The sequence below is a fragment of the Fusarium oxysporum genome, chromosome 7, assembly GCF_000149955.1.
Source record: "Fusarium oxysporum f. sp. lycopersici 4287 chromosome 7, whole genome shotgun sequence".
In the NCBI taxonomy this organism is placed as follows: domain Eukaryota; kingdom Fungi; phylum Ascomycota; class Sordariomycetes; order Hypocreales; family Nectriaceae; genus Fusarium; species Fusarium oxysporum.
Genome location: NC_030992.1, coordinates 363,959 through 383,120, shown reverse-complemented (window position 1 = coordinate 383,120; position 19,162 = coordinate 363,959). Strand labels below are relative to the sequence as shown.

General features: G+C 46.3%; 7 protein-coding genes across 7 annotated transcripts; 3 read left to right on the top strand and 4 right to left on the bottom strand.

Moving 5' to 3' along the window:
- Nucleotides 1-364: 364 nt before the first annotated feature.
- On the top strand, nucleotides 365-1,176 carry FOXG_04819 (uncharacterized protein). The gene has a single exon (XM_018382857.1). The coding sequence runs from the start codon at nucleotides 708-710 to the stop codon at nucleotides 1,134-1,136; it is 429 nt and encodes a 142-aa protein (XP_018239662.1). The 5' UTR covers nucleotides 365-707; the 3' UTR covers nucleotides 1,137-1,176.
- FOXG_18910 (uncharacterized protein) lies at nucleotides 1,116-3,764 on the bottom strand. The gene is made up of 2 exons (XM_018399055.1): nucleotides 3,047-3,764; nucleotides 1,116-2,996 (listed from the first exon to the last, which is right to left on the bottom strand). Exons 1-2 carry the CDS (start codon nucleotides 3,696-3,698, stop codon nucleotides 2,074-2,076), a joined length of 1,575 nt encoding a protein of 524 aa, XP_018239661.1. The 5' UTR covers nucleotides 3,699-3,764; the 3' UTR covers nucleotides 1,116-2,073.
- An 805-nt stretch (nucleotides 3,765-4,569) lies between these two features.
- Nucleotides 4,570-5,428, bottom strand: FOXG_18909 (uncharacterized protein). The gene has a single exon (XM_018399054.1). The coding sequence runs from the start codon at nucleotides 5,068-5,070 to the stop codon at nucleotides 4,714-4,716; it is 357 nt and encodes a 118-aa protein (XP_018239660.1). The 5' UTR covers nucleotides 5,071-5,428; the 3' UTR covers nucleotides 4,570-4,713.
- A 2,549-nt stretch (nucleotides 5,429-7,977) lies between these two features.
- Nucleotides 7,978-9,284, top strand: FOXG_04818 (uncharacterized protein). The gene has a single exon (XM_018382856.1). It carries the CDS (start codon nucleotides 8,011-8,013, stop codon nucleotides 9,121-9,123), a length of 1,113 nt encoding a protein of 370 aa, XP_018239659.1. The 5' UTR covers nucleotides 7,978-8,010; the 3' UTR covers nucleotides 9,124-9,284.
- A 799-nt stretch (nucleotides 9,285-10,083) lies between these two features.
- On the bottom strand, nucleotides 10,084-11,946 carry FOXG_04817 (uncharacterized protein). The gene is made up of 7 exons (XM_018382855.1): nucleotides 11,680-11,946; nucleotides 11,592-11,633; nucleotides 11,287-11,543; nucleotides 11,092-11,237; nucleotides 10,824-11,032; nucleotides 10,689-10,771; nucleotides 10,084-10,637 (listed from the first exon to the last, which is right to left on the bottom strand). Exons 1-7 carry the CDS (start codon nucleotides 11,815-11,817, stop codon nucleotides 10,253-10,255), a joined length of 1,260 nt encoding a protein of 419 aa, XP_018239658.1. The 5' UTR covers nucleotides 11,818-11,946; the 3' UTR covers nucleotides 10,084-10,252.
- A 212-nt stretch (nucleotides 11,947-12,158) lies between these two features.
- On the top strand, nucleotides 12,159-13,476 carry FOXG_18908 (uncharacterized protein; the record flags this gene model as incomplete). Its single annotated transcript, XM_018399053.1, has 1 exon — nucleotides 12,159-13,476. The coding sequence occupies exon 1, from the start codon at nucleotides 12,286-12,288 to the stop codon at nucleotides 13,474-13,476; it is 1,191 nt and encodes a 396-aa protein (XP_018239657.1). The 5' UTR covers nucleotides 12,159-12,285.
- A 705-nt stretch (nucleotides 13,477-14,181) lies between these two features.
- Nucleotides 14,182-16,015, bottom strand: FOXG_04816 (uncharacterized protein; the record flags this gene model as incomplete). Its single annotated transcript, XM_018382854.1, has 4 exons — nucleotides 14,182-14,374; nucleotides 14,422-14,614; nucleotides 14,667-15,730; nucleotides 15,789-16,015. 4 exons carry the CDS (start codon nucleotides 16,013-16,015, stop codon nucleotides 14,182-14,184), a joined length of 1,677 nt encoding a protein of 558 aa, XP_018239656.1.
- Between the last annotated feature and the right edge of the window lie 3,147 nt (nucleotides 16,016-19,162).

The window sequence follows — 19,162 nt, the reverse complement described above, 5'->3', positions numbered from 1 at the left end:
AAAGACGGCATTTCTAACACATTCACTTGTAAAAAGTCATAACATTCTCGGCCCGCCACATTCCACTAGATCCAATAGCCTTACGCCTCTGATGAGACACATACCAGGATGTTGGCGAGTAATAAAGGCTGTATAGCCAATTGGCGTAGGGCTGGACTCTACGATCGGCATGAAGATGCCGCACAACCCCGCAGCTGAAACACAATGTTTGAGAGTTTTCCGTGAAGGGCTGCACCATATAATCTGCTTCCTACAATTAACATTTTTGTATTATTACCATTTCTCAACGATAGTATCAGTATCGACAAGATTGCGTTATTATTATTATTTAAAATGCCGTTGCCACTCGTGCTCATCAGCACTCCTATTGATCTGGGAAAGATTAAGCTAGGCAACCTAGTGCCCAACATTAGCCAGCCTCATATCGACGCTTTCAAGCCATATACGCTCCCAGACGATGCAATACACGTATCAGAACAGCTTGGTTTTAAAACACGGATTGAACAAAGCAAAGGTTCAGCCCTGGAAGCTAGCCTTACCAAGCTTCTATCAGGATCCTGGAATAGCTCTCGCACGCATGTGCTCAATCTTTCGGCGTGCAAAGCCATGTGTTATGAGGTCAAAGGTCCTCTCTCATTCTTCAAAGAGATCATATCTCAAGAGCGAACGCGGATGAGATTCAAGACGCCATCGCCAGCGGCCACAAGATGTACGTGATCACTGCTCTTCGGACTGTGATCGCCGCCGAGGTGGCTCAATCGATTTCTACTTCTAAGGATCTTTCGGCGGGAGCGGGCGTCCCGTTGGGCGCCATACTAGCAGGGGGGATTGACCTTACAGGTGGACTGGCAGATATCCAGGGTAATCTGAGAAGGGGCAACAGCGCACAGGAGACACAGATATATCTATCGCCCACGGAACAGGTGTATGCTGTTGGTTACAGACGAATTGGATTCAAGTGGTTTGCGAGCAAGAATATCGATAGTGCGTTTTTGGATGTCAAGAATAGGTGGAAGGTCATGGGCGAGGAGATGATGCGGGATGAAGATGAAGACGAGGAGGACATCATCGAGGCGGACTTGGAAGAGACACACGACGATGATGACATAGGCGAAGTTGAGATAATATCGTATTAAGTATTGCTATAACGAGCTAAAATATTAATGGTTGAGATCATGCACGGCTCCATCAGTAATCACAACTGATGTCATCATAACCTCAGGACATACATGGTGGTCTGACTCACCATATCAACACCACCCAACAACATATAGGACCAGGCACTCAGAACAATGTTTCTTCCGTGTTACATTACTGGTTTCATTAATCCCCCTTTACCTTTGGCAAGATGTCTGAAAATACGTCCAACCCCCCAGTAATATCCATAACCTTATCTATCAACCCACCAAAACTTACACGAGGCTCCGAATCACTTTCCACTCCTACCATATCTATCACAGCAACCTCACACGCTTCTGAGCCTATCACTATATTCACATGGCATACCATATTTAATCTCAGGCTTGCTCAAAGGCGTAAGAACTTCATCTGTACACATCTTATGACAGGTTCACCACTTCAGCTCGAGACTACCAGGGTCCAAAACGACCACAGTTGAGCTTTGCACTCAGCGGCCGAGATGATGCCTACTTCATTACTCTGGAGCCAAACATCCCTTTCACCGTCACTTATAGGTTTCGTCGCTCTGCTGCCCTTGAAGCCGATCGAGCCTTTAAGCCCGGCCACAGGCACCAACTCAAAGTATGTGAGGATGAGGAGGTTAAATGGTGGCGCTATGGGAAGAAAGAGGATGTTATGTCGCCTACTGGTCAGTACTCTCCGAAGAACGGGTGTGAAGATGCGAGTGGCCCGCCGATTACATTGAGTCATATTGCGCCAGTTGAGTTTGAGGTTGAGTGAGGCTGGGAGTAGAGGTACTGATTTGAATTTTGCCAAGCAATAATACCTGATATGAAGACACGTGTATAATGTCGAGGAAAGACTCTTTTACAATCTACAGCTCTCCTCCTGCTATTGTACATGAATCGAAAAGCTGTTGGACGACAAAAAGCCTTATACATCAGTAGTTGCGTATGGACTTCTGCGCCTTAGCTGAGGACCGTACTTCCAGAACAAAATCGGCGCTGGCGTAAGCAACATTGCAATGCACCCTAGAAGCGTCATGGTCCAGTGAACACCAATACCTTCATACATAGGCCGCGCAGCCATGACCATTCCGCCAGCGATAAGGTACCGTGACATAGTAATACTGCCCAGTGCGATAGCAGAGTGTTCTCCGTAGCTATCAGTGATGTACTCATAGCTACTGACATAAATAGACGTCAACACAATGCCGAACAGGAAACAAGCTCCGAGTCCGCTCCAGATGGAGATGCTGGAATAGTTCGTCCAGCCCAGCCAGAATAGTGAGATGGGGAGGAATGGAGCTGTGACAATGGCGGGCCAGAGCCTGAACTCGGGCTTGATGGAAGCGCCTTTGACTCGTTCGGTATGTTGTCTTGCCCACTCGTAGAGTCCAGGGCCACAGAGGACGAAAGCAGTTGCTCCCACAGCAATGGCTGCGAAGCAGGAGCCTTGGTATCCAGGCTCGAGTCCGTATGTGTGTTTGAAGATATAATCAAAGCCTGAGAGAAAGCTGAAGAGCAGGATGTAAAGCAAAATGAGGTAGAGGCCCAGTACAATAATGACCGGTTCACTGCGGAAGAATGTTGCTGGTAGTGGAAGGGTTTGTTTCATTTGCTTCCAGAATGAATGCTTCTGCTCGTGTTGCGAAGTGTATCGTTGATCACCAGTAACTCGACGTAGCTCCTTTGCTTTCCATGAAAGAATCAAAGGAAAATATGTCTCTGGTAGGAAGAACAGGGCTACTATAAAGGAAGCTCCAGATATGATCAGAGTTATCCATTCTGTCCAACGCCAACCAAGGTTTGGGTTGGAGACAATCCAGCCACCTGCTATTGGCGCAATAACGGGAGCTATGACGACGTTAATAATTCGGTTTCGATCTCAGAAGAGATTGACTTACCTGCCACATTTGCCCAAGCAACAATCGGAAACACTAATGCTCTTTTGACTGGCCTGAACTGGTCACTCACACTCGCCCCATTGATGGTTAATGTTGCGCTAGCCGATAAGCCCACAAAGAATCGACAAACGACTTGCCCACCAAAAGTAGGCGTCATAGCCGACCCAACAATGAAGCAAAGATAAAATGCCGTAGCCACCAAATACGTAGGATTTCTTCCAACGGTTTCAGATATGGGTCCAGCGAATAACGCCCCGGTTCCAACACCGAACAAGAACATGGCAGTAGAGAGATTCTCGGCGACTTGGCTTACGTGGAACTCTTCACTGGCCAAAGAGTTTCCCATCGATATCGCGGAACCAGCCCAGCATTGGGTAAATACTAGGAAGCAAATGATAAAGACGTTCTTCGCTCTCGCTAATCGCGACCAGTTCAATGGGTTTAGAGGATCATCTTCGCCTACACTTTGGACTTGGAAGCGACTCTCGCTAGACTTTTGCGGGCTTCCTTCTTCAGAGGTTTTTGTGTTGTTGGGTGGTGAAAATGACCGTTTTTGAAGACAAGGTCTAGCGTGCTCGACTGATTCGATGTGATTGCGGTGGTCCAATCTTACCTGGTTGGCGATCTGACGACGCTGAACGTACGACCACATTTTCTTGGTAGGAGATAAGCCAAAATACAACCTTAGTTGGGAGTCCAAGCATCTTCATGCTTGGATATTTAAGTTTGCGGATTTTTAAGTGAGCTAATAATCATATGGTTGTGTCGCGTGATCACTTACTCATCTGAGATCTTGGTGTCAACATCGACGTCATTGCGCGGCGATGATTACGATTATGTGAACGCATCAACCAGCACAACTAGTGCCGCACTATTTTAGTTAGACTATATGTAATCGTTCTGATATAAGCAGATTATACTTCTAGGGTAAGATAAAAGAAGTGGTTATAAATATTTAAGGTATTTTATATAATAATTAAACAATAATAAAAGGATTTACTTAAGGGTGTAAGGGCAAAAAATAACTTATAAAATTTAATTTTAAAATTAAACCTTAATTATTTTTTATTTTATGAATTTAATTATAATTACTAACTATAATTCAATAGCTTTAATAATTAATGTCTTTCTGATACTTTTATTATAGCCAGGCTAGGAACTTTACTAATGTAGCTCTTATTGACCCCTTCTAGATATATATCTCGTCTCTCCATACCCTTGGACAGCCCCTCCCTCCAGATTTCCAGCAACACCCAAACTGAGCTCTCTTTCTGATGGTAAGAAAAGAATCATCGAGGTTCTTAAACGTGGCTTGAGCAAGCCCTAGAGCAGGAGAGTAAAGCGGTTGACTTTGACGTGCACCTAGAACGAGTTAGGAGTCTAGAGTTGTTTGGAAAGTGGGGGTCTCAAATATTATCGCCATAGATTACAAGATCCTCGATATTCTACGACATCTTGCCACCCCCTGGGTTGTATTCGAAAAACCTTTTGACAATATCCTCGAGCGCCTGTTGGAACGAAAATGCCCTTTCAGAAGAATTCTATTTCCAGTATAAGGATGATAGTTGTGACGGGCCATCTCTATTATGCGTTCATTCTAGTAGGTAACCTCGAGATAGAAGCCGTATTGGCTATTGTCAACGGCAAGGACAAGACTCTCAGGCCGACTAAAGTTCTCCTCCCCATTGCCAAGAAGAGCAAGACGAGGAGCGGTAGCTCTTCCATTCCAGGGTTGTGTAAGTCCCGTTTGATGAACTGCTTCGGCAATAGTACTGGCGTGATAAACATGGTTCATTTCTTGTCCAAATAAAACAACGGTTCACAAAACATATAGGGTTGCCGAGATATAACTCCACTTCTGCGTCCAAACCTTTCTGTACCAGCTCGACAGCGGCTTTGTGGACCTCTGGCACAGTTTCTGACTGTTTCCCAAATCGTTCATATACTCTCCATAGCTGGGATACTGGTATATGTAGACTGCTTGAATTGCCCATCGTTGGCCAGGTCGTGTTTTGTCGTAGCATAAACTCCTCGTAAAGTGCGATGCCTTCAACTCTCGCGACAGCCACGGATGGGCATTTTTAAAAGAAGATCGGCGCAGTTCTATACTTAAGAGTCACAAGAAAGTTACCCCAGTGTCAATGTAGTTACCCATGGTCATGAGCTAAGGCGAACGCGATGCCAGGAGCGTCATAGTTGCCGCATGATCTTTGGTCACGCACATACGATACCAACGGCATGACGGCAAGACTACTAACAATCATAATCATCAAGATGAAGACAAGCTTCCGGAAGGTGAGAAGCATGGTGACTTTGTTCGACGTGTTAGTTGGGAGGGAGGATGGGAGAAACCAAAGTAAAACAGTAAGACATCTGACTTGCAGTAAGCGTGGCATGCGATGGAAAAGCAAAAGTGGAAAGTGAGAGCAGGCCACGTTTAAATATTTCCATGTTACGCCTGTGCCGGGAGCACGTGACGGTTGATAATAAGGTTTTCACCAATGTGATAAAGGTATTTAGGTGTTACTATTATTGCGCTGCTTTGATTTAAGTCGCTAAGATATCAACAAGGTTAAAAACAAGTTTTAAAAAGGTAGGCTTTCCTTATATCAGCTTTATGCTATAGCAATCAGTTAGGCATCTTAGTATAATATCGAAGTTATAAGCTAGATATTTATCGCTGAGCAAATGACAGCTTAACGCGCAGGAGTAGACGTATATGTAAGCAACTTGCTTCGTAATCGATAGGTACATTTCACGAAAGACTGGCCGGCTGAGAGCTTAATACCACTCTCAGAATCTTGACGTGAGTATACTTCGTTGATTCATTGATTCATTGAGGCGATGGGGATTGTAATTGTTTTAATTTGCCATGTATTTGAAATGCTTCACATAAGGTAGATTTCCACTTATCACCTTAAACAAATAGACCGCATGTCAGGCGTCAGCATGTCCAATATTATGACTAACGAGCCTTCTGCCTTGCTCAACCTGGTTCTGCAGCCTCATTTTCATGCAACCCCGCATCACTGCTGAGCTGAACTTCTCCATCTCTTCTTTGCCCTCATTATCTCCGAAACATCACTTTTATATGAAAAATCGGGGTTGCAATGTCTGGCACTGGAGCACCCATCCTCAGAGGGGGCATTCTCTGCAATGCCATGCCGATCATCACCTTCGCCAAAGACTCCATTCATATCTATCGCAACACCGGTTTCATAGTCCTATATTCAGATAATGAGTACAAGGCGAGAAAAATTCTCGAAAGCCCTTATCCATTAGGCAAAGGGTGTGGCTGGATTAACGTTAACCTGACTATGAAGCAAGTTGACACCGACAAGCAGAACTTTGCAAAAATAGTTAATGCTTACAAGGTTTGTATGAGAGGCGCGAATGGAGAAGATCTTGAGCCATTGGCAACCTGGCCAACACAATTACTGAACTATTTCCTGCCAACACTAACGCCAAGGCTATGTTACCCCTGTCTTAGGATCAGTCAGAAGCAATGGGCAGGACGATTACATTTTTTTGAAAGACATGCCATTCCCACTTTGCAGCGATTCAAACAATAGCCGAACCACGACAAACCAGAAGACGTGCAAGGTAACATCCATCCGGCTTCCATTAACGATGCCCCCACCGATAGCAACGAAGCCCAGAAGTACATTGATATCGCCTCAATACTCATCTCTCAAGTACATCCTGGTAACATCACAGCTGGGAAGGCCGGGTGTTATACAGAATAAAAGCCCTGTTGCCTTAGGCCCTAATGTAGGGGTCCTTATGTTTTTGAGCCCTTTGGCATAGTGGTTTTTATACAACAGCAGGAAGCTCACTCAGGTTGCTTTCAATCTGCAGACTACACTGCAAGTCACGATTCGGAACCCAACTGACGAAGTTGGGCTTGACGAGAAATCTATTTGCAATGTGCAGAAGGATGCTCCCCAGCTAAACTACAAATATGTAGTTGACCAACTAGCTTCTGAGGATTTCAAGGCAGATACGGTGACGGTGCGAACGAGCCAACAGTATACTTAACTACTCCCATACTATCGCCCATATCATCGCCCGTACTACAAGTCAGGTTATCCAGACATTTTTTGTCTGGAAGGCTGTCTCAACTCTCTCACCTGTTACCGAAGCTCTGTCAACGAACGCATACATCAAGTTCCGCAAAGAGCTTGATGGAGAGGATGACACAAGCCTTCCACCTTGCTGGAGAAGCTATAGCTCATCGATGGCTCTGTTGACTGGAATGCTTTTTGGAACTGACCTTTCATCTGTCATGGATTTTATCCTCTTTCTTCTCAGACAAGTACTAAAGCCTCGGAGATGTAGTATTGGATGAAATGAAAACATCAGGGATTCTCCGTGATAAGACGGAGTTGAAATGTACTCCAGTTCCCAAAAGAATCATTAGTGAGACGCAAAAAGGACAATGGGGCTGAAAGCGTGCTGGTGAGATGGGCTATCTTTCCTAAACGGAAAAGCTTCGCCCTGTGCACAGGCCAGATTGTTCAGCATACCATATTAAACCCTTGCTGCAGTAGTGTTATCATGGGTCTGAATTCGGCAACATGCTGCCATGACGTGGGAGGAGAGCTTTTCCTCTGGACTTTGTATAAAGGGTCAACCTTGTGACCAAATAGACTTTCGATGGTCCTTCACCGTCTCCGTTCCCCGGCGGGAGACGGCTAGTGAATTGACTAAGACTTGGGTCTGCAGCCTATGGGGCCTAAAGGATTGACGCGTGGGTCTCTTATGGTGGAATTTCGAGGAATATATGCGGCGCCGCCTGAGATCGGTCTAGCCTCGGCCACAACGCCATGGCCTGATGTCAACAACAAGTGGACCCTTGTGGCCCCCGCAAGGCTGAAAGCTGAAAACAGGGGTCCAGGATATTTAAATGTGAATCTGGACAGCAATCAACAGGAAGGTGGCAGACAGAAAAGCAGACAGAAGAAATGAAAATTAAAGAATCACTTTACTTCAACCGCCTCGAATATGAGACGAAGCTCGAGGAATTGGTTACAACGCAGAGGATGAACGAGATTCGAGAGCGAGAGGTGCTCAAGAACCGCCAAATATACGGCTACTCTACCAAGATTGGCATGGGCGCCATCCTCTGGCTTCCGACCATGGGATTGTCGACCATCACATCCATTGTCGGCTTCAGACAGCTTTGGGTAGCGTGCTCAAAGCTCAACGTGATCAATGGCATCATCAAGAAATATAAAATCACGCCGTATGAATGCAATCTACGAGATCGTGTGATACCTATCGTTGTCAATGTGTTAACGGCTGGTATTGGCTTTGGGACTTCAGTACTGCTCAGCGACATCGCAGCCATGGGAGTCGAGGGAGCATCAGCACAAGGGGTAGTCTTCGATCCGCCAGAAAGTCTCGGGGAAATAGCAGACTCAGCTACGGCGGATCCCAGCAATTTTGCGGATGGCTTCTTCCACGGCGCCGAAGCTCAGATTGATTCGCTTTCTGCTGCGCTCGATCCTGGCAATACTGCTGCGAACGTGACCCAGGCAACCATGGAAAACGCGGTTCCTCTCTCAGTGGGAAGCGAGTACATGGACGGTGGTAACGTCGGGTACGAGGCAGCGGCAACGGTGGAGCGGTTCTTGGTGCAGCAAGCTGTGGCAAGTTCACTTGAGCACATGGACGACCAAAGCGCGCGCAATAATCTCTACAGAAGAATCAGCCAAGATGAACAGGTTTCCGAAATGCGCCCCACTCATGAAATGTACAAGTGGCATGAGGAGCTAGACGAGGTTCAAACTGCTATCCAAGTGCAATATGTCGAGTTGATCACAGCACATTCAGCGTTACTGAATAGAGGCAGTACAGAGCGACACCTCAAAGCTTTGTCAATCAAGATGAGGGATCAAGTAGTGTCACTTGATGCAAGGGCAAGAGATGACTGTTTGAACGCTGAAGACTGTCAAAAAGCTCGGTTTGTTAACGCGTGGGTTTCTTGTCTTAAGAGGTGGGAGGAGACGATTAAAGAACAGGCTATTAAGCAGGGTGAGTGGCAAATAATTATTAATAAGTGGCAACAGAGCTAGTTATATGTATTCATTGCTTTTATTAGAGTAAAATAGCTAAAACTGCCCAGATCTGATAATCTGTGCTAAGTAAAAAGTGGTTTATGATGGAAACTTTTAACTAGCATAAGCTGTAAGTTAAATGCAGGTAAATCCTTTAATCTAATACTACTTTTGTAATAGTATTTCTACCTATAACCTCCTTATTAGTAATATATTATTACATTATAATATATTTATAATAGAAATATGGCAGTTCTGAGAGGATATAAAGTTGTGAGGGCAGGAAAGCGGGGAATGCTGGCGGAAAGTCATCGAGTCGTCATTTCTCGCGGCTGCGGCGACTGCTGCGCCGCAAGTTAGCTACGGCTATCGCCCTGCAGCGTCCTCTTCTCCCTGGTGTCTCTGGTCTGCACTTTCTGATCATTTTCGGTTATTATAGGATAGGCGGGAGGTAGAATGACACTATCTAGTGCATTTATTCGAGCCTTTTCGAGCAGTTTGTGTGGAAGCGGGGTCATCATCCAAGCGCCTGGAGCCAGTCCCGGCCGTAGGTGGCAAAGCTGTAGAAAGCTCAGAGGAATGGTGAGGATGATCAGTCCTCTCGTCGCCGATACATCTAACGTCATCAATTGTAGTCAGAAGCTGTAAATAGCGGGGGCATCGGACTTTTCGGACAACTTTGAACGGGGAAAGACACATTGCTTTGGCAGAGATTCTGCATCGTTCTCGGTTGGGCCTTAGTTAATCCATCTGTCCAACATAGTTCTTCCGAGATTTTTCATATCCATCGGCGAATCTCCATCAATGATTTCATGACATGCCGCCTTGGGACACCAAAGTGTTCAAGTGTTTCAGTGACCAGAGTATTTCCTAAGCCGCTGAAAACAATGGCTGTGATAAGAAACGATAAACATTATTCTAAACAGGTTTGACACATCCATTGCTTAACTTAAGTATTGGATTGTTTCTAGCCTGCTTCTCGTGATACAGGGCTTCGAGATGGAGACCCAGATAGTATATACAAACTTAACCACAGTGCTCAAGTATTGCTAAATTGCAACCGTATCTGTAACTCTTATACCATTCAGTGATGCCATCTACAAATATGTCTTTCTCTCTCAAACTCATCTAAAGTCTAATATAGGGCTTAAGACAAAGCTCTGAGCATCCTTTTCAACCCTTCATCCAACACATATTGTGGGTGCGCAATCACTAGACGAAACCACCCGGGCTCTTCATTCCTGTAGCCACTTGCCGATGTGATATATAGCTTTTCTTTTCTCAAAAGAGCTAGAATATCATCATCACTCGTGGCGTAATGATGGCTTGCCGCTGTCAAGTTCACCATCAAAAACAAAGAGGCGTTTGACTTGCGATATGGTATCCCATGCTCTTGCAGGAACTGAGTGACATGCTTGTAACTCTGCGAAAGCCGCGATCGATACAAAAGGATATAGCTTTTAGTGAATTCCTTGTCCAACAGGAGGGACGCCGCCACATTATCAGCAAGGCTCGATGGAAAGTTGAAGAGTCTGAGATTTAATCAATAACCATAGACAAACACGCAATACTTGAAGACTCACGAGAAGCTCTCAAGAGACTTTAGAAATAATGGATTAGATTGACTTATGAGGCAACCGATGCGTATACCAGTGGCACCGAAATCCTGGCGTGGTGTCAACTCAAGAAGGTATATAAGAAAGCGTTGAATTTCATACTTTGCTGAATCCCCATTGGACATGGACTTTTCGAGGATCCATAAGTCCTTCAGCACTCAAAGACAATATGGAAGTGAATGGAACAGGATCATCCATTTCGGGGTTCTCAAAAACCGATAGTGCATAGATCTCGTCGACAATAAGATGAAGTCCCAATTTACCACATAGCCGCATATAGGCTATCAAGACTCGTTTGCTGTAACAGCGACCTTGTTGATTTGTCAGTTTCTGTCGTTTGTATACAATTTAAACTTCTGTCAATACAGACCTAGTGGGTTGTGCGGGGAGCATAAAAGTATAGCTTGAACACATTTTCCCTCTTTCTGTGCCTGTATGTATTCCTTCTCATATTCATTAATAGCTTCCAGACAGAAAGGGTCAGTGCCGCTGAATGAAACCTCACGGACCTGGACCCTGTTTGAGGTTAATGGCTGGTTCTGGAATAATGAAGGGATAAACTTACCCGGCTCGGATGCCAAAGATGTAATTGAATGCAGTCCAATAAGGTCGTCCGATGAGTACTTGGTCCTGCGAGTTGAAGAGCGACCACGCACAGCATTCAATTGCATTACCCACGCCAGGCGTGATAGTCAAGTGCGACGGCAGGACGGGGATGCGAGGGTTGAAGTAATCGTTTAACAACTGGCAAAAGGCCTCTTTGAGTAGCTTCGAACCAGTAAATCCATCCCCATAAGTCAATGCATGAGGTTCAGCGCGAAGCTGACATGATCAGTATACATCATACGTGAAATCTTGGGAAGTTCATACATGGGAGTTAATGAAAGAGGTCATTTCCGTTTGCATCAGCGCCTGTATCTATTAGCCCAAGCATACGTTTAATATAACGGATCCCTACATTCTCAGCGAGGCCAAGATTGACGATGCCCTCCGGGTTTGTCTCTGGATCCCACAAATCGTTGAGAACGTCGAAGAATTTGGGAGCGTCGGGCAAGAACCCGACGCCCCGAGGCGAGATACAATCGCTTTGAGACATGATGGTGTTCTACAGTAGGGTACAATATAAAGTATGGGGTTGGTACATGGTGCAAGGATACAGGCTGTGTGTTGGCTGAGGATGCGTTTTAATATGTGGTTTCTAAGATGATCGTATTTCGTGCGTTTCTGAGCCGTAACGAATCACGAAATTGGGTTAATCGGGTTAGTTGGAGAACCCCAGATTGAGGCACATTAGAATATCCGATTATGCCCGATGTGGCTGGAAACAGTGGAATGACCCCGAATATCTCCGACAACCTCTCCGATGCGAAGTATCCTGAGATGTTCAGTATCATCGGATTGATCCGCATCGCCATCAGGATCACGTAATATCTAAGAAAGCAAGACTCAAGCTCCTTCATAAATGGTATGCCAGTCTGTCAATGACAACTATTGTCATGTCTGACGTATCACACTGCACAATCTTGTGGCAGTACTCGCTATAACAGAATCAGCAACTTAAGTCATGGCGGTCAAGGACATGGAGATACCAACAAGATCCTCTCAGTCGGGCCAAAGCAATACTGCACCGAAACAAAAAAACCAAAGCCCTCACGACGAGACTGCTCCTCCAAGAGCTTCACTCAACGACACAAGGGGAAATATTTATCCTGAAGGTGGCCTGGCAGGCTGGCTCTGTGTCTTTGGCAGCTTCCTGGGCCTACTTGCCAGTCTAGGTCTGGTGAACTCCTTGGGCTCGTTTCAAGCTTATCTGGAAACACATCAACTACAACGATATGATTCTGGAAAGATCGGCTGGATTTTTAGCATATACACATTTCTCACGTTTTTTTGCGGCATCATCATCGGGCCTATCTTCGACGCGCGAGGACCTCGTATATTAGTACTTGCTGGATCAACTCTTATCATGGCCACAATGGTCACTCTCGGCTTTTGCAACGAATACTGGCACTTTATGCTGTCCTTCGGCTTCTGTGGAGGCTTGGGAACATCGCTTGTCTTCACACCAGCCATAGCAGCCATCAGTCATTTCTTCTTTGAGAAGCGCGGCATCACAACAGGGACCGCAGCAGGAGGTGGTGCGATAGGAGGGATTATAATTCCCCTTGTACTGGAGAGCCTTATTGCTAGGATTGGGTTCGCTTGGGCGACTCGGGTCCTTGCTCTTATCTGGCTGATCTGCCTAGGTATTGCATGCATCACCATCACGTCTCGTCTACCTACAAAGCCGTTTTCCAAGAAAAACATCGTACCCGATCTTCGGATTTTTAGGAATACCCCATTCCTTCTTACTACCTTGACGGTCTTCTTTGTGGAATGGGGAATTTTCATTCCAATTTCGTATATCTCATCGTACGCCTTAGCTCATGGGGTTCCGTCCAAGTTGTCGTACCAGCTTCTTGCCATTATGAATGCAGGATCGTTCTTTGGGCGCGTACTTCCTGGATACTTTGCCGATGTGGTAGGACGATTCAACGTTTTGATTATCACTGTTGCCCTCTGTCTCTTTTGTAATGTCTGTCTCTGGCTACCAGCAGGAGGAAATGTACCAAAGCTGGTGATTTACAGCTGTGCTTTTGGATTCTTCAGTGGCAGCGGTATCAGCCTCACCCCTGTGTGTATAGGGCAATTATGCGAGACAGAGCACTATGGGCGGTATTACGCGACAGCTTACACGGTCGTTAGCCTGGGGTAGGTCGCTCCCTTCATCTCGTTCGAAAAACCCTTGACACAAGGCCATTGTTAACTTAAACAGAACTCTCACAGGCATTCCAATTGCGGGAGAGATTTTATCCCGTTGTAACGGAGAGTATTGGGGCCTGATCAGCTTTACCACATGCTGCTACGCTGCTGGACTCATTTGTGCGATTGCAGTAAAAGTAATGGAATGTGGTTGGCGAAACCCCTGGGTATTTTACTAGTTTGGGGTTTGGTTCAATGGCAAGATAGAAGATTACTTGACAGTGTAACATATCCCTGGAAGCTTTTGGTGTGAATTTAAGATAGTCCCGATATATCGACTATCAAATTGAAGGATAAAGTTGCAGTCTTGACTGGAGACACAGCATGTATCGAAGCCTATGTGGACCTTGAAACGACTGGTAAGGCGCTACGGTAGCATTATTGCGGGGAAGAACTGCGTAGCATCAGCTTCCCCAGAAGGTAAGAATGTCCGCAACCATCGACTAAAGATACACCAAGATATGTGTACAATTCTGATCCACCTTGAAAAGAGGTTTCGAACGTCAAGAGCGCTAGTAACTTGCCTGCCACTACTCAATTCATGGCTCAAGTAAGAGGCATGTACCAATTTATCTAGAACAAAGCTAATATCGCGTCCCTTCAGTCTACACTTAGTCTTCAACCTAGCTTCTCTTGTCTGATATATCGGGTGATCATTTTAGACTGGCAAACCCTTTCGAAGGCTGCGCATTTTCTTGACATCGTAGTCCTTCCAGAAGAGAACGGAGGCCCAAGCCAGGACAAGCAGCGAGGTCGAAGTAATGAAGATGATGCGTTGAGTATCCAGGTAGGCGTGATTGATTGCGGCTCTGGCAGCACTCCCAAGTGGATAAGATGACTGGATATCAAGGCTGCCATAGATATCATCAAGCTTTGAAGCTCACTGGTAGGTAGATACTCAGCCAGTTTCTTCCTGAACATGCCAGTCCAGATGGCAGTAGCGATAGCTGACCCTGCGCCCTTTCCAACATCAACAATAACTGACTCGACGGCCAGAAGGGCTGGCGTGTGTTCCTGGGAAACGGCCATCAGAGTCATCTGCTCGATTGGATATATAGTGCCACCACCAAAAGCGATAAGGATCTTGCAAACTACCATCAAAACGATGGGGGTGAAGCCGGGGTTTGAAGGCAATCATCATACCCTGGCCGAGAATGAAGAATGGGATACCAGTAGCAAGTGTGATAATTTTCATTCGCCCGTAGTAGCATATCACGAAGCCGAGGACTATCGTCCAGAATGACGACCCGATATAGTAGATGCTGTTGATATAAGTGGCGGCTGTTATGGATTGGTTAAAAACCACAATAAGCATCGAATACACATAGGCGGAGCAGATAAACTCAGACGTATAGAGCGTCGCAGCCATGATGTTAGTCCAAACAACAGTTCGATCCTTCATTAAGCGTGATGATAGGAAGGTCACTGGTGCAAGATATATCTCATAAAGGATGAAACATATGATCAGGAGCGGCCCAAACACCAAGAAGCAAATAATTAGGGGTGAGCCCCAGCCCTTGTCTTGGTATGAGTAGATACTCACAGACAAGAGGAGCAGACTCAAACCAGCCGCAAGAATGAGAAGCCCGACGACATCAAACTCCTTGAGACAGAAGACTATGCGTTGACTGACTGTTTTGCCGTGTTCTGGCCGCTTGATCAAGCCAGCCTGCCTCGCTCTTCTGTCGAAACGGAACATCAGGGTAAGGACAGGGACAGAGAAAACGGGTAGGACGATGCACCATATACCAAAGCCCCATCTATATCCGAGATTTGTCAAGATGCGATCAGCAGTAGGGCCGTAAGCCCAGGTGGAGATGAGCGATGGAGACCAGACGATACCAAACAGAAGGGCTCGGTTCCGGATAGGTGCTGAGTCTGAAATGAAGATTACAAGGCTAAACTGGATGCCATAGTAGCCGACGTAGTAAAAGACCTGAGCGGCACAATATGTTTCGACATTATTGCAACCAGCTTTCATCAAGGCACCAAGAACGGTAACAAGGACCATGAGGGTGAGACTCTTGGGCCGCCCCCAGACATCGAGTAGCTTGGCGTATGGAAGTCTGAAGATACCACTGGAGATGTTAGCAACAACATCGGTTGTTGCTGTAAGAGAGTGTCTTTTGAAATCGCTGACGACGTAGGGGGTGAGAACTCTGAAGATGCTGTTTGAGAAGCCGAGCGCAAAGACAAAGAGCCAGATACTATTAACTAGATTAGCTCAAGTAAATCCTGATTATAATCTGGGTGACGATGTCTCACAGAACGTGTGTCAAGATTTGCTCGCTTCGGGTCATTACTTGCTGCAAGGCCCCGGGGGTTTCTTTTTCATCGTCAGTCTCCGACACATTGTTGCCTTCACCCCCATGGGCTGGAAGTATAGAGTCGCCTTTAGGCTCGTGAACTGCCTCTTGCGCGGCAACGACGATAGTCCTGTTGAGATGATTGTCCTGCATCTGCGGACCCTGAATATCACTCTTGCCAGTCATTTTGTGTGGTTATGATAGGGTTGAACTCGGGAGAAAAGATAAATGAAAAATTGGAAGTTGTAGAATATCCAGATCTCTGATACGAGGGCTATGTCAGAGATTTTATAGATAAAGCAGAGAAGATGTTATCGACACGCCATCAAATCTGTGCAGATTATCTGATCACTCTAGCCAGCTGGGGTCCAATTAAAAGCGAGGAGAAGACAAAATAATATGATAAGATAATCATCGTGGATCTGATAAGGTAAGAATTAACGGCCAAGGGACTAACCCATCATCTGATAACCTTGATTCCCTGGCGTCTAGATGAGGCCAAACCCACTGAGGCATTTTGGAAAGTGGGCTGTATGGCCAGGCTATTTCGGTACAAAGACTGGGCCAGCAGAGCTTTACTAAACTACGTCGGATGGTGGTGGCGGTGGGTTGGTATCGTGTATGCCATCCGTATTGCCGACTGGGTCCAATACCTAGTACTCTTGGGATAGTATTGGCTTATCTCTGAACAGCTTGGATAAACATGAAAACAATTGTATGGGATTTGCATTGGCAATCATAGATTCGCAAGGTCAAACCTATCGCCTTTTAATTACGGAACTGCCATTGAGTACATCAACTTGAAAACAAAAGTTTCGGTATGGTAACAGGTTCGGGTAAGGGAACCGGGAGGGCACATACGGTTTCCAATTTCTGTTATTAATGGGGTCGAATCTTGGACAGGGAAGGAGTTCACGAGCCGGTCCTCTACGAGCCAAATGGGCAACCAAGTCACGACATTGGTTCGCATCTCGGGGATGGAGATGGGTTTTCGTGTTGTGAGTGGTTGACAACTTTTCCGAAATATCTGACTCGGAGCAGTACTCAAGTACATGAGTTTAGCCAGTCTAGCTAGATCAAGTCTTTGTTACGTGGCTGCTTAAAGGTTGTAATTTTAGTCTGATAGTCTCAGTAAACCATTGCATCGACATTTAGCATGTCAGCTTCTGCCATTGCATCGTCAATTTGTGTCAACATCTTTGGTTTAGAGACGATCATGGTCGTACTAGGGGCGTTTTTGAGGATATATATCTGTTTTCGCTCTTTCTGGATGTATTGTCTTGTCAAATTGCAAACACAAAACTACGAAACCGTGTGTAAAATGCTCTACTTTACTTTCGTGTTATTGGAAGAAAGTTGTTGAAGGGCGCCCAATCGTGGCCCCCAGCCCCGTCCCCACCACCAGCCAGCCCAATCCAATCGTACGCCACAAGAAATCAAAATGTCCGATATCTCCGCCACATGTCCGTTGATCGCCGATAAACTTTGCTAGTCCTAGTTCTCCAAACTACCGTACATCGAGTAACGCCAACCCCGGCAGAGCTGACTTCCCCGTTCATTCTCCGATTACTTCAATATTCGAGACTCATCACAAGCATGTCAGACCAAGCCCGAGATGATGCTCGGGCATCCTCTACGCGCAGAGGAATACCTCACAAGCGACCACGCAAGCGGCTAAGCTGCGAACCCTGCAGGATTAGCAAACTCCGGTGCGATCGACAGCAGCCCTGCTCTGCATGCAAACGGCGAGAATGCGAGTCTACGTGCACCTTTCGGCGATCCCGCGACATAACTGCAAACAACATCGTCATCCCGGAAAATGTATCTGCATCTCCCGTCCGTGATTCTTCTGCTTGTCTACCACCAGAACCAGCTGTTACTGTCCCTGCTGTTGCAACAGCAGCAGCAAATACAGCAGATCATGGCCCTTCTTCCGTCCCGTCGATTTTTCAAGACCCCTTGAGTAATATACCCTCACCTCACGGTGAACCTTTATCCTCTATTGCTTCTTGGGACGCGGTCCTTGAACGACCCGCTACTGGCCGAGATAACTGCACCACCGGAGTGAGAGCTGATCCCTTTGCCTCCTTCACCTTTGGGTCAAAAGTGCCCACAAGTGAGCTTCTAGCCATGTTGCCATCCAAAACCACTCGCGAGTTTCTCATCTCGAGATACTTTACATACCAAGCCCCATTATTCCAAGTCCTCCATGGCCCTACCTTTCAACAGCAATATACGGAGTTCACCCGGGACTCAGCACACACTTCGCTATCTTGGCTAGCGTTACTCTTCGTCATATGCTCGTTAGCTGTGCAGACACTAGGAGATGGCGACCCGGTCCTACGGGATTACCAGTCGTCAGGGCCTGGTGCTGACGCTTGCGACCCGTTGTTTGTTTCTCGCCACCTCCGTAGCGCTGCCCTTGCTTGCCTTTCACAGGCCAGCTTCATGGTCCGATATAACCTCAATACGCTCGAGGCTTTGTTGATTATGACATATGGAATTTGTCACAGCGAAGGAGTTGATCGCGCCTGGGCCTTTCTTGGTGTCGCCCTAAACATAGGCATTGCATTGCGTTGTAATGCCGACCGTCCGGACCGGAACTTTATCGAACAGCAGAGGTGTTGGCGATGTTGGGCCGGGGTTCGAATGCTCTACACATACCAAGGAATCCTTTTCCGCGATGTCGATCCCTCATTCCTCCTTAGCTTTCCTTCTCCTATGCCCACAGAGGTCAACGATTCCGACATACATTCGGATACTGTTCAAGAACCTTCAAGTTACCCAACTGGTATATCTCTCATGAAATTCAAACTTCGCCTTTTTGAGCTATCAACTCGAATCTGCACCGTTCTTTCTGGATCTTCTATTTTCGACGAAAGTGCCATGAACCACTACGGCGCTTTAATCGCAACCGAACAGCAGCAGTGGGCTTCCGTATTCCTTCCTTCTGGATCTCCCAGCTTCCTTGATACAGCAGGTTATGCATATTGGTGTATACTCGAGACCTACGCTCATCAGCTCTATCTTCTGATCCACCGGCCTTTTTATCATTCCCAATCTCCACAATATCTTGTATCCAGTAGGAAAAGATATGCCGCGTCGAGTTTAGCCTTACTAGATATCTACGAAAAGTTGTGTGAGCTTCCGACGTTGCGGCCTTGGCGATGGCTGGTGAACGGTATGACAAGTTTCAATGCACTACAAGGAGTAGTTGCGCTCGCGGCTTGCATGATGGACAAGCCTGGACAAGGGGATGACACAGCTTCTCATAGAGCCGTCTTCAGTGCTGCTGTTCAGCGTATTGAGTCGCTGCAAAGATCTAGTCCTGTT

Coding starts and splice junctions, on each gene's coding strand:
- FOXG_04819 (XM_018382857.1), top strand. CDS start 708: ATGTACGTGATCACTGCTCTTCGGACTGTGATCGCCGCCGAGGTGGCT.
- FOXG_18910 (XM_018399055.1), bottom strand. CDS start 3,698: ATGTGGTCGTACGTTCAGCGTCGTCAGATCGCCAACCAGGTAAGATTG. Junction 2,997..3,046: donor TGCTTGGGCAAATGTGGCAG/GTAAGTCAATCT, acceptor ACGTCGTCATAG/CTCCCGTTATTGCGCCAATA.
- FOXG_18909 (XM_018399054.1), bottom strand. CDS start 5,070: ATGCTACGACAAAACACGACCTGGCCAACGATGGGCAATTCAAGCAGT.
- FOXG_04818 (XM_018382856.1), top strand. CDS start 8,011: ATGAAAATTAAAGAATCACTTTACTTCAACCGCCTCGAATATGAGACG.
- FOXG_04817 (XM_018382855.1), bottom strand. CDS start 11,817: ATGTCTCAAAGCGATTGTATCTCGCCTCGGGGCGTCGGGTTCTTGCCC. Junction 11,634..11,679: donor ATCTTGGCCTCGCTGAGAAT/GTAGGGATCCGT, acceptor TAATAGATACAG/GCGCTGATGCAAACGGAAAT. Junction 10,772..10,823: donor TCCAATGGGGATTCAGCAAA/GTATGAAATTCA, acceptor ACACCACGCCAG/GATTTCGGTGCCACTGGTAT.